Consider the following 19037-nt stretch of genomic DNA (forward strand, 5'->3'; position numbering starts at 1 on the left):
ACACGTGTGTACGCACAGACACAGACACAAAGTAGTGTTGACAAAGAATGGGAGATGGAGGGCATGAGGGTGTGAAAAAGAATAAGGAAACTTTAGCACTTAGTCTAGATTCAAATTTCAGCAAGAGAGGCAGGCCTATTAGGAGACTAGAAGCCAGGTATAGAAATAAATCAATAGGGGCTGGGAAGGTGGCTCAGTGGTAGAGCGCTTGCCTTGCATGCCTGAGGCCCTGGGTTCGATTCCTCAGCACCACATAAGCAAAAAGAAAAAAAAAGTTGGAAGTGGCGCTGTGGCTCAAGTGGTAGAGCACTAGCCTTGAGCTGAAGAGCTGAGGGACAGTGCCCAGGCCCAGAGTTCAGGCCCCATGACCGGATCCCCGCCCCCCAAAAAAAAGAAAGAAAAAGAAAGAGAGAAAGAGAGAAAGAAAGAAAGAAAGAAAGAAAGAAAGAAAGAAAGAAAGAAAGAAAGAAAGAAAGAAAGAAAGAAAGAAAGAAAGAAAGAAAAGAAAGACCACACTTAGCTGATCTTGCCAACAGATTCAAAGCCATCTACCACATTCGCAGGTCATCCTTTGTCAAACATTCTTTAAAACCGAGAAGTCACATTCCACATAACATAAATTCACAAACCAAGAAAATCATTTCAGAGTATACAGTGATATTTAGTAGTGAGTTTGGATGTCATCTGGCTTAAAGCTAAGTGTTACATGAAGGTTGTTCAACATCCAATTTGGATTGCGCAGGGGACCCCAGGGTCCTATCTCCTTAGGTACTAGGGAGTGTATAATCCGTGCAAAATGTGATGTCCAGAAATCTTTTGCATCTGAGTTACAAATCAGGACTATTTCTCTGAAAAAAGTGACTTGGCTTCCCAGGCAAAAACATAGCATGTCATGGTCATTGACAGGGGCTGGGAAGGTGGCTCAGTGGTAGAGTGCTTGCCTTGCATACATGAGGCCCTGGATTCGATTCCTCAGCACCACATAAGCAGAAAAAGCCAGAAGTGGTGCTATGGCTCAAGTGGTAGAACGCTACCCTTGAGCTGAAGAGCTGAGGGGCAGCGCCCAGGCCCAGAGTTCAGGCCCTATGACTGACCAAAAAAAAAAAAAAAAAGATTTTGACAATCTGTCATTTCATTCATTTACTTACTTACTCATTCATTAATAATGAGTCTTGCTTTGTAGCCTAGGCTGGCCTTAAACTCTTGATCTTCCTACCTTAGTCTCTTTAGTACTGGAGTGCTGGGATTACAGTGTACACCATTATGCCAGGCTTAATTTAGGGATTTGTTTTTATTTGTGTGTGTATTTGTGCAAGTCCTGCTTCTTGAGTTCAAGGTCTATGCACTGTCCCTGAACTTTCTTGTTCAAGGCTAGTGCTCTACCAATTGAGTACCTCCATTTTCAGCTTTTTACGGGTTAATTTGAGATAAGACTCTCAACAGAGCTTCCTGCCTACTGGCTTTGAACTGTGATCCTCAGATCACAGTCTCCTGAGTATCTAGGGTTACAAGCATAAGCACCAGCTCCTGGCTCTTAATCTTATTTTAGAAAGCAAAGATCTCCAGTAAATAAGAAAAGCAGTTGTACCACTTACATCTGCAGTGTCGGAGGTGGTTTAACATAAGATGTCCTCTACAGGCTCACCTATTGGTGAGACTCCCCAGCTGATGTGCTATTTGGGGAGATTGTGGAAACATTAGGAGATAGAGATTAGCTGGAGGAGGTAGATCCCTGCACTTCTTTTTTACTTGCTATTCACCATGAGGTGAAGGACCTACTTTGCCACCTACTCCCACCACAATGATGTTCTGCCAAACATAGGCCAAGCAACCATGCACCAAACCCTCAAAAATCATGAGTCAAAACAAACCGTCCTTTTTTTTTTTAATATAATTTTATTTTATTTGAGAACATACTGTACAGAGGGGTTACAATTACATGGGCAGGATAATGCATACATTTCTTACCAAGCATTGCAGCCTCCTCCTTTGTTTACCCTTCACCTCCCTTCCCAGCCTCCCCCCTCCCCCCCACCCAATCATACCCCCCTCCCCCCCCACACCGACATTGTAAAGCTGGTTTTGACATGACATTTTGTACTTCTCATTGTTGCAACAGGTCCACCTGAATCCTTAAACGACTTGTTTGTCCCCATCTCCTCCACCTGTTATACTGACATCAAATATAGTGAAAGCAGGGGTTACACTGTGGAGGAGGGACATACAAAGCAACAAAGAAATAATCTTATAAATGCATTAGAAACACATGCATGAAAGAAATGAAAACATTAAAATACATATTTAAGGGTTCATTTTCCTAACATCACATTATCTGACCTTTTCCGCTTGACTCATACCTATACTATATATTGCAAATAAGGGAAACCATGGGACCTATGTTTCTTTGGGCCTGGCTTACTTCACTTAATATAATTTTTTCCAAACCTTTCCATTTCCTAACAAATGGGGAAATGTCATTCTTTCTGATGGAGGCATAGAATTCCATTGTGTATATATACCACATTTTCTTGATCCATTCATCTACTGAGGGGCATCTGGGTTGGTTCCATATCTTAGCTATGGTAAATAATGCTGCAATAAACATAGTTGTGCTGGTAGCTTTAGTGTGGTCTTGTTTGTAAACATTTGGGTAAATGCCCAAAAGTGGGATTGCTGGATCATAGGGGAGATCTATGTGAAGTCTTTTGAGGAACCTCCATACTGCTTTCCAAAGTGGTTGAACAAGTTTACATTCCCACCAACAATGAAGTAAGGTTCCTTTCTGTCCACATCCCCTCCAGCATCTGTTGTTGTTAGAGTTCTTGATTTTTGCTGTTCTAACTGGAGTGAGGTGATATCTAAATGTTGTTTTGATTTGCATTTCTTTTATGGCTAGGGATGTTGAACATTTCTTTATGTGTCTATTGGCCATCCTTCTTTCTTCTTCAGAGAAGTCTCTCTTTAAGTCTTTCGCCCACTTATTTATTGGGCAGTTGTTTCTTTGAGGATTTGTTGTTGGGGGGTTTAATTTTTTGAGTTCCAAGTATATTTTAGATATGAGACCCTTGTCCGTTGTATGGCTAGTAAAGATCTTCTCCCAATCGGTGGGCTTTCTATTGATCTTGCTAGCTATGTCATTTGCCCTGCAGAAGCTCTGCAACTTTATGCAATCCCATTTGTCTAACCTTTCTTTGATTTGTTGTGTTTCCGGGTCTCTATTCAAAAAATTTCGGCCTGAGCCAAGGAGACCTAGGGTTTCTCCTATTCCATCCTGTAATGTTTTCAGAGTGTCTGCTTTGACTTCAAGGTCTTTGATCCATTTGGAGTTGATTCTGGTGCAGGGTGATATATAAGGATCTAGCTTTAGTTTTCTACATGTAGTTAACCAATTTTGCCAGCACCATTTACTGAAGAGGCTGTCTTTCTTCCATTCTATTGTTTTAGCTTCCTCAAACCATCCTTCTTTAAGTTGCTCTCTCAGGTACGTTGGTCACAGAGGTGACAAAGCTAACTGATACAGTGTCTGTTGATGGAAATTTTTCCTCCTGTTCACTTTGCATCTGGCTCTATCCTTGTCTCACTCCAGTCTGATGGATGGCTGGGCAATTTTTTAAAACATTTTTTTTAGCCTGGCCTTCTAATCCAGTGTTGGTTCCAGGGGTCCCAGTCTCAGCTGCTGAGACCTCAACTCAGATAAGCAGAAGAACCCACTGAGTCTCACCAACCCTCACAAATAGAAGAGATGATAATGCTTTATATTTAGCCACTAAATTTTGGGATTGTTCATCATATGTAAATAAAGCATTGAATCAGCCGTGTCTGAAACATACTTCTCTCCTGAGAGTAGGATATACTTCCTCAAATTAAATCATCCCAAAGAAGGAACCAAGGGAGAAAAAAATAAAGCTAAGCTAAACTAAACACTTACTTAGAGACTGAGTTTAATGTTAGTGCTACAAGTCAGAGGAGTGGCTTCCTTGTTGTAGGTAGCAGAGTGGTTGACAGTAAAGGACACAAGGGACTCTAGGTTGCTAGAAACATTATGCATCTTCATCCTACATAGGTAGTGGCTACATGGACACAGAGCTGGATAAAAATTCAGGGCCTAGGAAGGTGGCTCCATGGTAGAGTGCTTGCCTCATATGCATGAGGGTTTGATGCCTCAGCACCACATAAACAGAAAAAACCGGAAATGGCACTGTGGTTCAAGTGGTAGAGCATTCACCTTGAGCTAAAGAACTCAGGGGGCTGAGATCTGAGGATCGCGGTTCAAAGCCAGCCCGGGCAGGAGAGACCGTGAGACTCCTATCTCCAATAAACCACCAGAAAACCGGAAGTGGCGCTGTAGCTCAAGTGGTAGAGCGCTCGCCTTGAGCTGAAGAGCTGAGGGACAGCGCCCAGGCCCAGAATTCAAGCCCCACGACCGACAAAAAAAAAAAAAAAAAAAAAAAATTCATGGAGCTCTTCATGTAAATGCCAAGGGCAAGTGGAGGTCATGAGCTCATTTCTATCAAGGAGTAATGAAGTTCACTAATTCTGTGAAATGTATACCACCACAAACAGGTAAGTGAACTGAAGAGATTGTGATATATGCATAAATAAATATGTATGCAGACAAAAATATTCATTATGAGCCTGAACACTGAGTGACAAGACACCAAGGGGGAACATAGCTGGCAGCAGAGAATCTAAGAATATAAGTCATGGAGTTGCTTCAGCATTCATCTCGCAATTCCTCTTTAATCAGTTAAATAAGAAGTAGTATACCAGACTGGGACCATAGGTAAACTAGCCAAAATTATTATTTTTCACTATGTGGCAAATGACCTATGTAACTTGTGGGCAGGGATGGGAGGGGGAGACTAGAGGAAAGCAAAGGAAAGGATAATATTGACCAAAAAAATGTACTCCTTATTTGACTTAGGAAATAGTAACTCATCTGTACAACACCTAACAATAAAACTATATTTTAAAAATTATTATTTTTATTTAGTCAGTCTTTACTTAAATGTATGCTTTTGAAATTAGTCAGTGGGAGAGAATGCTAGAAGGAATGACATGGATCAGAATGTATTATAATCTGACTTGTTGAATTAAAACCCCTTTGTACAACTAGTTAAAAATTTAAAATTAAACTAAAATAAAATGAGTGCAGCTTATTTATAGCTCCCCAGGTGATTCTAAGGTGCTACTGGGTTGTAGCTCCTTGGCTAATTCCCCTTGCTTACTCCTCACAAATGAAACACAGAGGTTTGACTCTGGCAAATGGCTTGTTAAACATCCTTACTGGCTACAGCCAATTTTCTCCAATGTGTCTTAATAGAAGGGAGCTATGGCATGGATAATACCAGTGAATAATCTGAAACTAATTTCTGTTTGGGGAATGCATCATGTGACTTCCTGGCTGCTGACTGGCCTGACTAATTCAGTTTGATCCAAATGAATGCTCCTTTCCTGAGCCAGTTCCACAACCCAGCCTTGTGCTAAAATGTGGAAGGAAGGTGACCAAATTCAATGTTTGAATGTTGACTGTGAGCAGTTCCCCAGGCTGTCAGAGACACACAGTCACTGTGCAGAAGTGGATACTTCCCTTGTCCAAGTGCTCCAAAAGGGAGCCAAGCTTAACTTTTTCTTGATGTTTTGCTGTGAGGGCTGGAAGCCCGAGGGGTGATAGAGAGCAGAGGGGCACTAACAGTTACTGAGAAGCTATATATGTTTTAACAGTTTATGCCCCACATAACTCTACAAGTTAGGCTATTACTCCCACTGTGGAAATGAGGAAACTAATTTTCAGAGTGGCTGTATATCCACCAAAGCAGACAGATGGACACTTGGGCTTTTCATACCTTGTGTGTGTGTGTGTGTGTGTGTGTGTGTGTGTGTGTGTGTGTGTGTGTGTGTGTGTGTGTGTGTGTGTGTGTGTGTGTGTGTGTGTGTGTGTGTGTGTGTGTGTGTGTGTGTGTGTGTGTGTGTATGCGCGCGCACGCACGTGGGTGCACGCACACATGCATACAACAGTCCTGAGTCTTGAACTCAAGGCCTTGGTGTTGTCTCTGAGCTTTTGTGCTCAAGGCTAGTGCTCTACCACTAGAGCCACAACTCCACTTCTGGGGTTTTTTGGTGCTTAAATGGGCATAAGAGTCTCACAGACTTTCTTGCCTGGGCTGGCTTTGAACCATGATTCTCAGATCGCAGCCTCCTGAGTAGCTAGGATTACAGGTCTGAGCTATCAATGACAGTGTAAAGCATTTTTTTCAATACCATCTGTCTGTCCTAGAAGGATAGCTGCAGACGGATTAGGGGAATAGGGTCAGATCCTTGGATTTTTTTTGGGGGGGGTCTGGTCATGGGGCCTGAACTCTGGGCCTGGGCGCTGTCCCTCAGCTCTTCAGCTCAAGGCTAGAGCTCTACCACTTGAGCCACAGCGCCACTTCCGGCTTTTTTCTTTTTGCTTATGTGGTGCTGAGGAATCGAACCCAGGGCCTCAGGCATGCAAGGCAAGCGCTCTACCACTGAGCCACCTTCCCAGACCCAGATCCTTGGATTTTTTACTCCTGCTGAATGAACTTTGTCTCCATATTTTTCCAGCTTGGTCTACAGGCAGCAGCAACGAGAATTCCAGAAAGTGCCTGTGGCAACCATGAGAATCTGTTTCCTACAATGAATGATGACCAAAAGCCCCAACTACTGCTTTCTTAAATGTCACCTGCATTTGTGGCAAGGCCACATCGCCCACACATTCTGTCTCCCACCCCCATGCATAAGTCCAGAAGGGATATGAAGTTGGGCCCATTCCTGGACGACATGAGACTCCTCTGGGAGAAGCCTTGCTCAACCTTCCTAGACTGCACATAGCCTTGCTGGAGTCCCCTTCCCCTCTCACATCCTTATACACACTGGTCTGATTCACATCACTATCCATGGCTCTCTCAGCCCTTTCCTTCTCCTTTTTTGGTGTCTCCGACATAAAGTCCTCATCTGTTTAATCTTATCTGTCCCTCACAGGGCCTAGACTAAAGAAATGTCCCTCTGTATTGGTGCCTCCACCATTTAGAGAGGATCTGGGTTTTTTTAAGTTGGTTGTGGGGCTGGAACTCAGGGCCTGGGAGCTGTCTTTGAGCTCTTTTGCTCAAGGGTAGCATTCGCACACCTTGAGACACAGTTCTACTTCTGGTTCCTGCCTGGACTGGCTTTGAACTGTGATCCTCAGAACTCAGCCTCCTTAATAGCTAAAATTACAGGCCTGAGTTGCCAGCACCCCTCTAGAGAGGGTCTTCCTCCTCTAGTAATCCTCATAGGTTCACCCAGGAGTGTTCCTTACCAACTGCTTAAGCATTTCTCAGTCCAACCAGGTTGACAATCAAGATTAATAGTAATTAATAATAATTACTATTAATCAATATTAATATCAATCAAGATTAATAACCAATCATGGTTAATATGGAAAATAACTGACTAAATATAATCATGAAAACTGCAAAAAAGAATAACGAAGCATGGTGGGGTGAGAAGATAGACGTGTGGTGGGTGGAGAGAGCAGAGTGGCAGGATCGGCACAAGGGGCTATGAAAGGGTCTTATAAATGCAATGGGTATAAATTTCAGCCCATCCTATTAAAGTGTGAAAGAAATGCTTTCAGTAATTGGACCTAATTTTAATTTCAACCTCTACTTTGCCATTATGGAAACAAAATTTCAATAATTTTAGGCCCTTAACCTCTCACACCCAGTTCTGCTCTAAGCATTGTTAAGCTAATTTAATTCCCATCCATCAGTTTGGCCTTCTAATTCTTAGTAATTTATCTATGCACCTGCCACCCTTGCTTAAAGTTGTCTGCTGTGGCTTTATAATATAAACCATCCTGAGTCACCTCCTTTCCAGGGAAATTTCTGATACTACATTGCTGCATGCTAGTGTAAGCAAGCTCTTCAGGGGGGTAAACTCACCAAAGAGCTGGCCGAACAGGAGCAAAAGGATGTGGCCTGAAAGACAAGGGAGGTGAATCTGAGTTATATAGGTTATATAGACAAACAGGAAAGATGGGAATGTAAACTCACTATGAACATCATAGTGACAAAGGTGCACACTGGACATGGTAGGACACTGGAAGGGAAAGTTTCATGAAGATGGGACTTCCTGGGAGTTCCTGGGCCCTATGCATGGGAAGAATGGGTGGGGGCACCAACAGCAGCACAGATGGAATAGTAGGAGCAAAGCTAGGGCTAAGGGGAAACTGAATACGACTTCCTAGGTCCACTTTGACCTTGGAGTAGGAAGACAATTTCTGGTGATGGTTCAGGAAGAAGGGGAACAAGCCTCAAGAGCAATCCAGTCAGCTGTTGATTAACTACTCCATGGAGCTGGTCCCAATGACCGTAGGATAGAAAGAAAGAAATGGTAGATTTTGGAATCTCTGTGGCTATTTCTATTTCCTCAGTAAAAACTGTAAGTGGATCCTTCAAGCTTTGAAAGTAGAGATACAGGGCTTTCTAGATGTGTCTTTCTCTGCATCCTATTAGAGGATGGCCATACAACTTGGATTTTTTTTCCTTTTTTCTTTCTTTTCTTTTCTTTCGTGCAAGTCCTGGGGCTTAAACTCAGACATGGATGCTGATAGCCAGTGCTCTACCACTTGAACCATAGCGCCACTTCTGGCTTTTTGATGGTTAATTGGAGACAAGTGTCTCACAGACTTTCTTCCCCAGGCTGGCTGTGAACAGTGATGCTCAGATCTCAGCCTTTTGATTAACTAGGATTACAAGCATGAGCCGCTGGTGCCTGACCACAGTCTCTATTTTCTGGGAGCTCATTGATTAACAATCCTGGACAAGAACACCTTGAAGGGGAAAGAAGATGCAAGGTTATCCAGTGAAAACTAATCCTTCCTGTAGGGTATGAATAAGAATGCATCCAAGGCATACTTTTATCTCTCTCTTCTAAGGACAAAGCTTATAGAACCATCAATTTCTTTTTTTCTACATTACTCAATTTATTCAGATTAGCAGGTAAATGCAACTAGTTGATTCAAATGCATCCTTACGCATTTCATTTTCCACAGTTGTCAGCAGTCACTTTTATCAGGGCTATATTCTATCCCATTGTAGTCATCTAAGTTTGCATTTATTTCAGCATCACTTCTTCACCAGAATGCAGTTTCCTCACTGCCTAGCTAAGTCCCTTAAAAAATAGTAAAGAAGGTGGCTCAGTGGTAGAGTGCTTGCCTTGCATGCATGAGGCCCTGGGTTCGATTCCTCAGCACCACATAAGCAAAAAGAAAAAAAAGTTGGAAGTGGCGCTGTGGCTCAAGTGGTAGAACACTAGCCTTGAGCTGAAGAGCTGAGGGACACTGCTCAGGCCCAGAGTTCAGGCCCCACGACCAGACCCCCCCCCCCCCAAAAATAGTAAAGGCCCAGCATTTAAGAGGTGGAGCCAGGAAGGTGTGAGTTTCAGGCCAGCCTGGGTTACAATAGCAAGTTTCACACCAGACTAGGATATCCAGAAAAAAAAAAATCTGTGTGTAGTGGCTCGTGCTTGTTCAAGAAACAGAACAGTTTGGTTCTGAGAACATGGTTCAAGATCAGCTTGGACAAGTTCACAAAATTTCATCTCAAGATAGGTGTGATGATTCACTGGTTCACAGACTTTTGCCTGGGCTAGCTTCTAACAGTGATCCTCAGATCTCAGCCTCCTGAGTAGCTGTAGGTGTGAGCCACTGGCACTCAGCTCGTCCCCAAATAACTTTATGAAATGTGAAACAAAAAAGTGATTTCCTGCTGACCTCTTCAACCCTAAGCTCAGTTCTCCTACACTAGGAAAAGAATACCATAGTCTAGTAAGATTCAGTTTTTACGAAGCACATGAGTATTGCACATATATGATGACCTACTAGTGTACATTAGTAAACTAGAGGATATAAATTTTTTATTAAAGTAGATTTTGACTATCAACATGGTTTCATCTTAGAAGGTCCCCTTTTTATGCACTACTGGGGTCTGAACTCAGGGCTTTGCAATTGATAGCCAGTTAAGCTATGTCTGCAGCCCTTTTTGCCCTTGTTACGTTTGAGATGAGAGTCTGGCTTTTTGCCCAAATCAGCTTAGGTAGTGATTCTCCTATTTACAGTTCTTACCATAGCTGGGATGACAAATATACACTACCATGCCTGATATTTTCTGTTAAGATAGGTCTTGTGATCCTGCTGAATAGCTAGAATTATAGTTTGAATCACTGTGCTTGGTTTTTTTTCTTGTTTGTTTTTAGGTAATGTCTCATTATTGTAGCCCAGGCTAGCCTCAAACTCATAATCTCCCTGCCTCAGCCTCCTCAATGCTTGCATTACAGGCATTCATTATATCAATACTTATCCTTCTATTAACTTCTATGATGAATTACTAGATCATATTTTACAAAATAACTATCAGTTAAAGTGCTCTTGGACTTAGCTGATCTTTATACATTCAAAACGACCCCTCCTTTCTTCTTTAAACATTGTTTTAGTAAGATGATGTAAAGAGAGGTTATTGTTTCATAAGTCAAGTAATGAGTACATTTCTTTTTGGACAATGTTACCCCTTTTGTTCTCTGCAAGTTTTCCCCTCCAGAATTACCTTTTCTTGATAGCCCATTAATATAGTTAGAAAAAGGTTATCTGCCTAAATTATATTTAATAGTTGGGAAAAGATTTAAATAGTCCAATTCACAAATATTTATTAAACCTTCCACCCCGCCTTGTGGTAACATTTTGTATTGCAGTTAGCTGCTAGAGGTGAAGTTTTCCTAGGCAGAGGTCATTACCGTTGGTTACATGACATACTCAGTTTGAAAGCACTTTTTTTTTTTTTCTATTTTCTTTCTCCTATGTAGCCCAGACTCTCTATTGATCATTTCAAAGTACATAACCATATGGGGCATGAATTGCTCAAGGCAGTGTGGCCGTGTAGCAAGTGTGAGGTCCTGAGTTCAATCCTACTACTGGAAGGAAGAAAGAAAGAAAGAAAGAAAGAAAGAAAGGAAAGAAAGAAAGAAAGAAAGAAAGGAAAGAAAGAAAGAAAGAAAGAAAGAAAGAAAGAAAGAAAGAAAGAAAGAAAGAAAGAAGAAAGAAAGAAAGAAAGGAAAGAAAGAAAGAAAGAAAGAAAGAAAGAAAGAAAGAAAGAAAGAAAGAAAGAAAGAAAGAAAGAAAGAAAGAAAGAAAGAACACTTAAAAGTGTACAATAGTAATGGCCAAATGATTCTGAGCTTGGGGTCTATTGGGAGCTCCTTACAATTCTAATCTAAAGCTGGAGTCTCCCATTTTGTAGTCACACTTGTGCCCAAACTAGCCAATGTAGACAATTGTACTATGAATAATTAATGCACACCAGTTGAATTTCGGTATAAAATCCTATGCTCCAATTTATATAGAACTGCAGGTAAATATAAATGTGACCTTGAAGAGAAGGGGTACTTTTCCATCTCTAATACTTTCTTTTCCCATCTTGGTGCTTGAAGGGCCTGGATGCTGTTTCTTAGCCTCTTTTGTGCTCAAGGATAGCACATGACCACCTGAACCACAGAGCCACTTCCTTTTTTTGTAGTTTATTGGAGATAAGAGTCATATGGACTTGCCTGCCTAAGCTGGCTTTGAACTGCAATCTTCAGATCTCAGTCCTCTGAGTAGGTGATTATAGGTGAGCCATCAACACCCAGCCCATTTCTAATACCTTTTAAAACAATGTTTCTGATTTATAAATAACATTTGTATTTTAAAAAGGAGAAGTAAAAACATTATCCATAGTGTCATTACCAATTTGTATCAAAATTTGAAATACAAGTTGAGATTTTGAAATTCCAAGTTGGACTGAAAAAAATCTATGCATTTCTCCCGTACCACAAGGATGAGTATTTTTCCTTACTCGGTATCATTCCTTTTTTTTTTTTTTTGGTGCTGGTGATTGAACCCAGAGCTTTGAGCATATGCTCAAATGCTATACCACTGAGCCACATCACATCATCCATCCATTCCATTTTGTAGCTTGTCCTTTTCATATATGACATTATTTCTCCACGAGTACTATTTAATATATTTTAAATTATGTAATGAAACATCATAATTTATATAAATAGTATCTTACTATTAAACACTGAAATCCTAATTAACTGTGCCAAATGTCTGTTTAGTTAACTATTGGACCATTTTAAAGAACTGCTAGAATTGCAAATGGAAATGTATTAATTTCATCTACTAGCAGCATGGTTCTTCATTTCATTCCACCTTCAGCTGCACTGAGAATAATTTTAAATGTTCTGCCAAGGGGATGGATCAGAAAACTATTTTCAGAATACTTATGCCCATTCATACTCACTTTTTCCTTTAAATAAATTATTAGTTATACAGTGGAGGGGGGAATATCACTGCTACATTTCTATACAGTTAAAATATATTCTAATCAGTCTCACCCATTCTAGTACTCTCCTTTACCCCCTTCCCCAAATTTCAGCAGGTTTCACCGTTCTATTTTCATAGCTGCAAACAATCTACTTTACTATATTCATTCTTTCATTCTGTTATCCCAACAAAGCCTGTTTCTCCCTGCTACCAGTCCTCTATTGCTCAACAGCTTTCACTGAGGTTCTTTATGCTATGTTCATTTACAGTTGCTATGTATTTCAAAATTATTCACCATCTTTTTCCTTCTTCTTCTAAGTAGCCCTAATTAGATACTTGTTCTGTACTAACTCAAATATATGATTATTTACATGGTTATATACACAGATTTTCATGTCCATGAATATGCCTTTTAAGTCTAGTTTCCACATGAGTAAAAACATAACAGTATCTTGTTTTTTAGCTTGTTTTGTCTTCTTCAATATGATCTTCTCCAATTCCACTCATTTTCCTGAAAATGACAGGTGTCATTTTTACTTATGGCTGTGTAATATTCCATAGTGTGTGTAGGGGGGGAGTGAGAGATTTTTTTGTTATCCACATGCTTTGGGGAATCTCAGATGATTCCATCATTTGACTATTATGAATAGTATTTCAGTAAACATAGATATGCAGATGTGTTTTTGATATGTTGTTTTACTTTCCTTTGGCATACATGACCAATTAGTGGTATGGCAGGGTCATAAGAAAGGTTGATATTTATTCTTTTGAGGAACCTCCATATTCCTTTCCATAGTGGCTTCGTGTTTACTTTCCTACCTTGTATCCTTTGTTTTCTTGATGGCTGCCATTCTGACTGAGGTGAGATGGAATCTTAGTGTGATTCTGAATTGCATTTTCTTTATGGCTAAAGGTGTGAGGCATGGTTTATGTATCTATTAGCCATTTGTAGTTCTTGTAAGAACTGTCCAGTTTGCTTATCGATTTATTTTGGATCATTTCTCCTCTTGCTATTTAGTTTTCTTTTTAGTTCTCTGTATCTTTTGTATATTACCCCTTTATCTGCTGTATATAAGCAAGTAATGATTGTCTCCCATTATACAGGCTTTCTTTTGGTTCTGGTGATTGTTTCCTTGCTGTGCAGAAATTCTTTAATTTGGGCAACTGGAGTCCTATTCAGAAAATATCTACCTGTGCTTTATTATAACTTCCAGGGTTTTTCCTACCTTTGCTTGGAATAGGTTTAAAGTATCAGGTCTTGGTGGGGAGGGAGGAGTAAGGGGGGTGGTAGGGGGTAACAATGCTCCATAGAAAATGTACTCATTACCTTACTCAGGCAACTGTAACCCCTCTGTACAGTATCTTTACAATAAAAAATATATATTAAAAAAGTATCGGGTCTTACTTAGAGTTCCTTGATCCATTTGGAGTTTTACACAGAGTGAGTTAGCTTCTATCTCCTTCAAGTGGATAACCACTTTTCCCAGCACTATTTGTTAAAAAGACTATCATTTCTCCTGGATGTTTTGGGATCCTTTGTCAAACATTAGCTAGCTGTAACTGTGTGGCTTTTTTTCTTTTTCATTACATTGTATCTGTAGCATTACATTGTGATCTGTAGGTTACTTTTGGCAGTATAGCCATTTTTACAATATTAATTCTACTGATCCATGAGCATGAGAGAGCTATCCATCTTTTTTTTGGGGGGGGGGGTTAGTTGTGGGCCTGAACTCTGGGCCTGGGCGCTGTCCCTCAGCTCTTCAGCTCAAGGCTAATGCTCTACCACTTAAGCCACAGCGCCACTTCTGGCTTTTTTCTTTTTTGCTTATGTGGTGCTGAGGAATCAAACCCAGGGCCTCACACATGCAAGGCAAGTGCTCTACCACTGAGCCACCTTCCCAGCCCTGTTGTCTTATTTTTTTTTTCAGTGTTTTAAATTTTCCTTGTAGAGGTCTTTCACTTTGGTTACTAAGTATTTTTTGAGGCTATTGTGAAATGGGATTATTTTCTGAGTTTCATTCTAAGACTGTTAATTGTTGGCATATAGAAAGGCTGCTGCTTTTAAATTTTTTATTGTTATTATAAAGGTGATATTCAGAGATCACAGTTACGTGAGTCAGGTGAAGAGTACATTTCTCTTTGGACAATGTTGCCCCTTAAAGCTGCTGATTTTCATGTATTGATTTGGTACATTTCCAAAGGTATTTATTAATTCTAAAAAAATTGGTGGCATCTGTAGTGCCTGTTAAGTGTTGGATCACATCATCTGCAATAGAGACAATTTTTATTTCTTCCTTCTCTATAGGAATCTCTTTTCTTTCCTTCTCCTTTCTAATTACTCTGGTTAGAAAGTCTAGTGAAACACTGAATAAGAGTGGGGATGGCCATCTTTGTCTCATTCCTGATTTTAAGGGAAATAATTTGTTTTTCCAAATTTAAAATAATGTTGGCTATAGGTTTGCGATTTTTGTTTTTTGTTTTTTGGGGAGGATTTCTTGCTGATCCTGGAGCTTGAACTCAGCACCTGGGCACTGTCCCTGAGCTTCTTTGTGCTCAAGGCTAGTGCTGTACCAATTGAGCCACAGAACCACTTTCAGTTGTTTCTGGGTAGTTTATTGGAGGTAAGAGTCTCACAAACTTTTCTGCCTGGACTGCTTTGAACTGAGATCTTCACATCTCAGCCTCCTGAGTAGCTAGGATTACAGGTGTGAGCCACCAGCACCAAGACTTGTTTGTTTTACATGTATGTGTGTCCTTTATTAATTTTACATACATTCCTTGTACTCTAGGTTCTTCAGAGTTCTTATCATTAAAGGTTGCTGAATTTTTCAATGGCTTTTTCTGCATCTAGATGATTGCATATCATTTTTTTTTTTTTCCAGTTGTGGGGCTTGAACTGGGCCTGGGTGTTGTCCTTAGCACTCTACCACTTGAGCCACAGTGCCATTCTGCTTTTCCTGCCTGGGCTGGCTCTGAAATATGATCCTTAGATCTTAGCCTCCTGAGTAGCTAGGATTACACATGTGAGCCACCAGACCCGGCCAACTGCCTAACATTTTTGTCCTGTTTAAGAAATATACTATATTTATTGACTTGTATAGGTTGAACCATGCTTGCATGCCTGGGATTAAACCAACTTGGTCATGTTGTATGATCTTTATATGTTGCTAAATTTGAATTGTAAGAATTTCATTGAGAATTTCTGCATGAGAATAATTCATTTAAAATTCTTTGTTGTCTTTGTCTAGTTTGGAATGAGTATGATACTGACTTTATAGAATGAGTTTGATAGTATTCTTTCTCCATGTCACAGAATTTGAGCAGTACTAATGTTAGCTCTTCCTTAATTGCTTTTTTTTTTATTTTACAGAGCTGAGGATGGAGCTCAGACCTTGGGCCTTGCACTTGCCAAGCAAGTATGCTAAATTCCCAAGCCTGGTTAAAGGTCTAATAGAATTCCTCAGTGAAACCATCTAGTCACTGCTTGTATAATCTATTTAGGTGGTTTATATTCTCTTGGTTCAACTTTGGTAGAACACTGTACTAGAAATTTATCCCTTGCTAGGCACTAATGGCTCAAGCCTGTAATCCTAGCTACTCAGGAAGCTGAGATCTGAGGGTCATGGTTCAAAGCCAGCCTGGGCAGGTAAAGTCCATGAGACTTTTATATCCAGTATCACCAGAAAACCAAAAGTGACTCTGTGTCTCAGGTGGTAGAGCACTACTAGCCTTGTGCTGAAGAGCTGAGGGACAGTGCTCAGGCCCAGAGTTCAAGCCCCATGATCAGAAAAAAAGAAAAAAGAAATTTATCCCTTTTTTCCCCCTAGACTTTCCAGTTTAAGTATAGGATTTCCAAGTATTCCCTCATGACTACCTGCATTTTACTGGTACTTATCATGGTGTTCCTTTTTCACCTCAAATTTTCTTGAGTCTCTTCTTTTTGGAAGGAGGGGATCAAATTAGCTAGCAGTTTATCAAGCAATCTTATTTTTTTCAAAGAACCAACTTGTTCCATTAATTCTTTGTAATCTTTTTAGTTACCCTAATTAGTCTGCCTTAATCTTTACTATTTCTTTCTGTGTTAATTTTTAGTTTAGTTTGTTCCTGTTTTTCTAAATGTTTGTGGTGTATCATTAGGCATTGTTTTCTTTTTTCTTTTGCCAGTTCTGGGACCTTAACTCAGGACCTGGGCACTATGGCTGAGTTTCTTTTGCTCAAGGCTAGCACTCTACCATTTGAGCAACAGTGCCACTTCTGGCTTTTTGTTTATGTGGTACTGAGGAATTGAACCCAGGGTTTCATGTATGTTAGGCAAGCACTCTACCATTAAGCCACATTCCCAGCCCATCTCTGTTCTTTTGATGTAGTCACTATGGCTACACATTTTCCTCTTAAAATTGCCTTTGTGGTATATCCCATGGATTTTTATAGGTGGTATTGTCATTTTAATTAGACTCATAAGAACATTTTGATATCTCATTTCTTCAGTAGCTTTATTTCTTCAGTCATTCAACAGTTCAGTCTTGAGGTGTTTGCATTTTTTCTGTTGTATCCTTTGCCATTGAGTTGTAGTTTAATTTTATAATGGTGTGATAGTATGCAAGGTCTTATTTCACTTTTCTTGTAGTTGATAAGTCTTGGCTTATATACTCGGATATGATCCATTTTAAGGAAAGTTCTGTGGGCTCCTGAGAAGAATGTGTGTTGTCCTACTATTGGATGAAATACTCTGTAGATATCTGTTATTGTGTCATCTCATTGTGAGAGACTTCTTGGTTGCCTTTTTGGTCATGTGTGTATGCGTGTGTGTGCACGCACAGGTATTGGGGCTTGAACTCTTAGCTTTTTCACTCAAAGCTGACACTCTACCTCTTAAGCCACAGCTCTACTTCTGGACTTTTGGTGGTTAACTGGAGATGAGAGTCTCACAGACTTTCCTGGCCAGACTGGCTTCAAACTGTCATACTTATTTTAGCCTCCTGAGCAGCTAAGAATACAGGTGTGAAGCATTGGTGCCTTGATTGATTTTGTTGTTTGGATGATCAATCTATTGGTGAGACTTGGGTATTAAGTCTTACATTATTATTAGCTGTGGTCTATCAGTACTTACAAATCTATAAATGTTTAAAGAATTTGGGTACACTGCTGTCTAGAGCATATATGTTAACCACAATAACTTCCTCAAGGATTGTTCCCTTTATTCATAGAAAGTGACCATCTTTGTCCCTTCTAATTGAACATGAAGTCTATCTTATCAGATTTAAGTATGGTGACTCATGGCTGCTTTTCTTTCTAAGTCTTTATTCGTCTTTGTCAGTGGATGTCTTTCTTGTAAACAATAACAGGTTGGATCTAGCTTTTTAATACAAGTTGCTACTCTATATCTTCTGATTGGTGAATTAGGACCATTAACATGTTACTATTGAAAGGTATGTCCTATTTTCTTTCATACATACATTTTTCCAGTTTCTGCTTTGCTATTTTACTCATCTAATAGGATTTTATTCTTGCCTATACTGGAAAATACATAGGATTCATTCAATTACTGTTTTTTTCACACTCACTTTTATTACTTACATTTTTTTTCTGTGAAGTAGACTTCATGAAGTATAAGAATTTGTATTGGTACATTAATTTTTTTCTTATGCAGTCATGTGTCATTTAATAATGAGAATATTTACTGAGAAATCAGTCCATAGATGATTTTGTCTGTAAAATTATCATAGGGTATATTTTACACAAATCCAGATGGCATAGCCTACTAACACATCTAAGCTATGTGTGTGTGTGTGTGTGTGTGTGTGTGTGTGTGTGTGTGTGTGTGTGTGTGTGTGTGTGTGTGTGTGTGTGTGTGTGTGTGTGTGTGTGTGTTCATATACTGTGCTAGGGCCATGATGAACAAAACAAGATTAAATGAAGTACAAGAAAAACAATACCGTCATGAGACACACTAAAGATAAGCTGTATGAGGTTGACACAAGTATCAAGTTTAACAGCATACTGTATACTACAGCAAACTTCTAAAAAATAAGCACAAGGAACATAGTCTAAAATAATGACTAAAAAGGATATTTAGTAAATATATAAATTAGCAAGTCATTCTTTTAATTGGCATGGTATTATGTAGTACATAACTTTGTGTGTGTTATAGATGCCCAGAAGTACAGTAGGTTTGTTTACAACAGTATCACCATAAATACACAAGCAATATGTTGTGTTGTTTGGCTATGGAGGCTAAGACAGAACTGGATGATAGGGTCTATTAAATTCCATTGCAATCATCTGAGACCAATGTCATATTTGTGTACAAACTTGGTCATTGACCAAAATATCATTGTGTAACACATGACTGTATTAAAGCTAACTGTTGATTTCCAAGTGGCATAAAAAAAACCTAGGGTTTGCTGCTCTAAATATACTTTGAGAGGATAAGTTTGAGTATGATATGATTTCTTCTTTGGCTCAGTAACTTCTTTCTAAGAAAAGCAGCCAGGGGCTGAGAAGGTGGCTCAGTGGTAGAGCGCTTGCCTCCCATGCATGAGGCCCTGGGTTTGATTCCTCAGCACCACATAAGCAGAAAAACAAAAAAGCCGGAAGTGGCGCTGTGGCTCAAGTGATAGAGTGCTAGCCTTGAGCTGAAGAGCTGAGGGACAGCGCCCAGGCCCAGAGTTCA

General features: G+C 39.9%; 1 protein-coding gene across 5 annotated transcripts in view; it reads right to left on the bottom strand.

Annotated features, from left to right (window-relative positions):
• Hacl1 (2-hydroxyacyl-CoA lyase 1) overlaps positions 1-19037 on the bottom strand; it is a 216384-nt gene that overhangs the window by 154444 nt on the left and 42903 nt on the right. For 3 of the 5 annotated variants that reach the window (XM_070018620.1, XM_070018625.1, XM_070018624.1), the window contains 2 exons: positions 7947-7982; positions 2069-2173 (listed from right to left, as the gene is read on the bottom strand). In XM_070018620.1, coding sequence (XP_069874721.1) covers positions 2105-2173; positions 7947-7982 — 105 coding nt within the window. In that variant the 3' untranslated portion in view covers positions 2069-2104. Of the gene's footprint in view, positions 1-2068; positions 2207-7946; positions 7983-19037 lie in introns of those variants that run through there. The other 2 variants (XM_070018622.1, XM_070018621.1) reach the window with 2 other exon arrangements.

This window comes from Dipodomys merriami, unplaced genomic scaffold, assembly GCF_024711535.1.
Source record: "Dipodomys merriami isolate MVZ:Mamm:240054 unplaced genomic scaffold, mDipMer1.0.p SCAF_13, whole genome shotgun sequence".
Classification (NCBI taxonomy): domain Eukaryota; kingdom Metazoa; phylum Chordata; class Mammalia; order Rodentia; family Heteromyidae; genus Dipodomys; species Dipodomys merriami.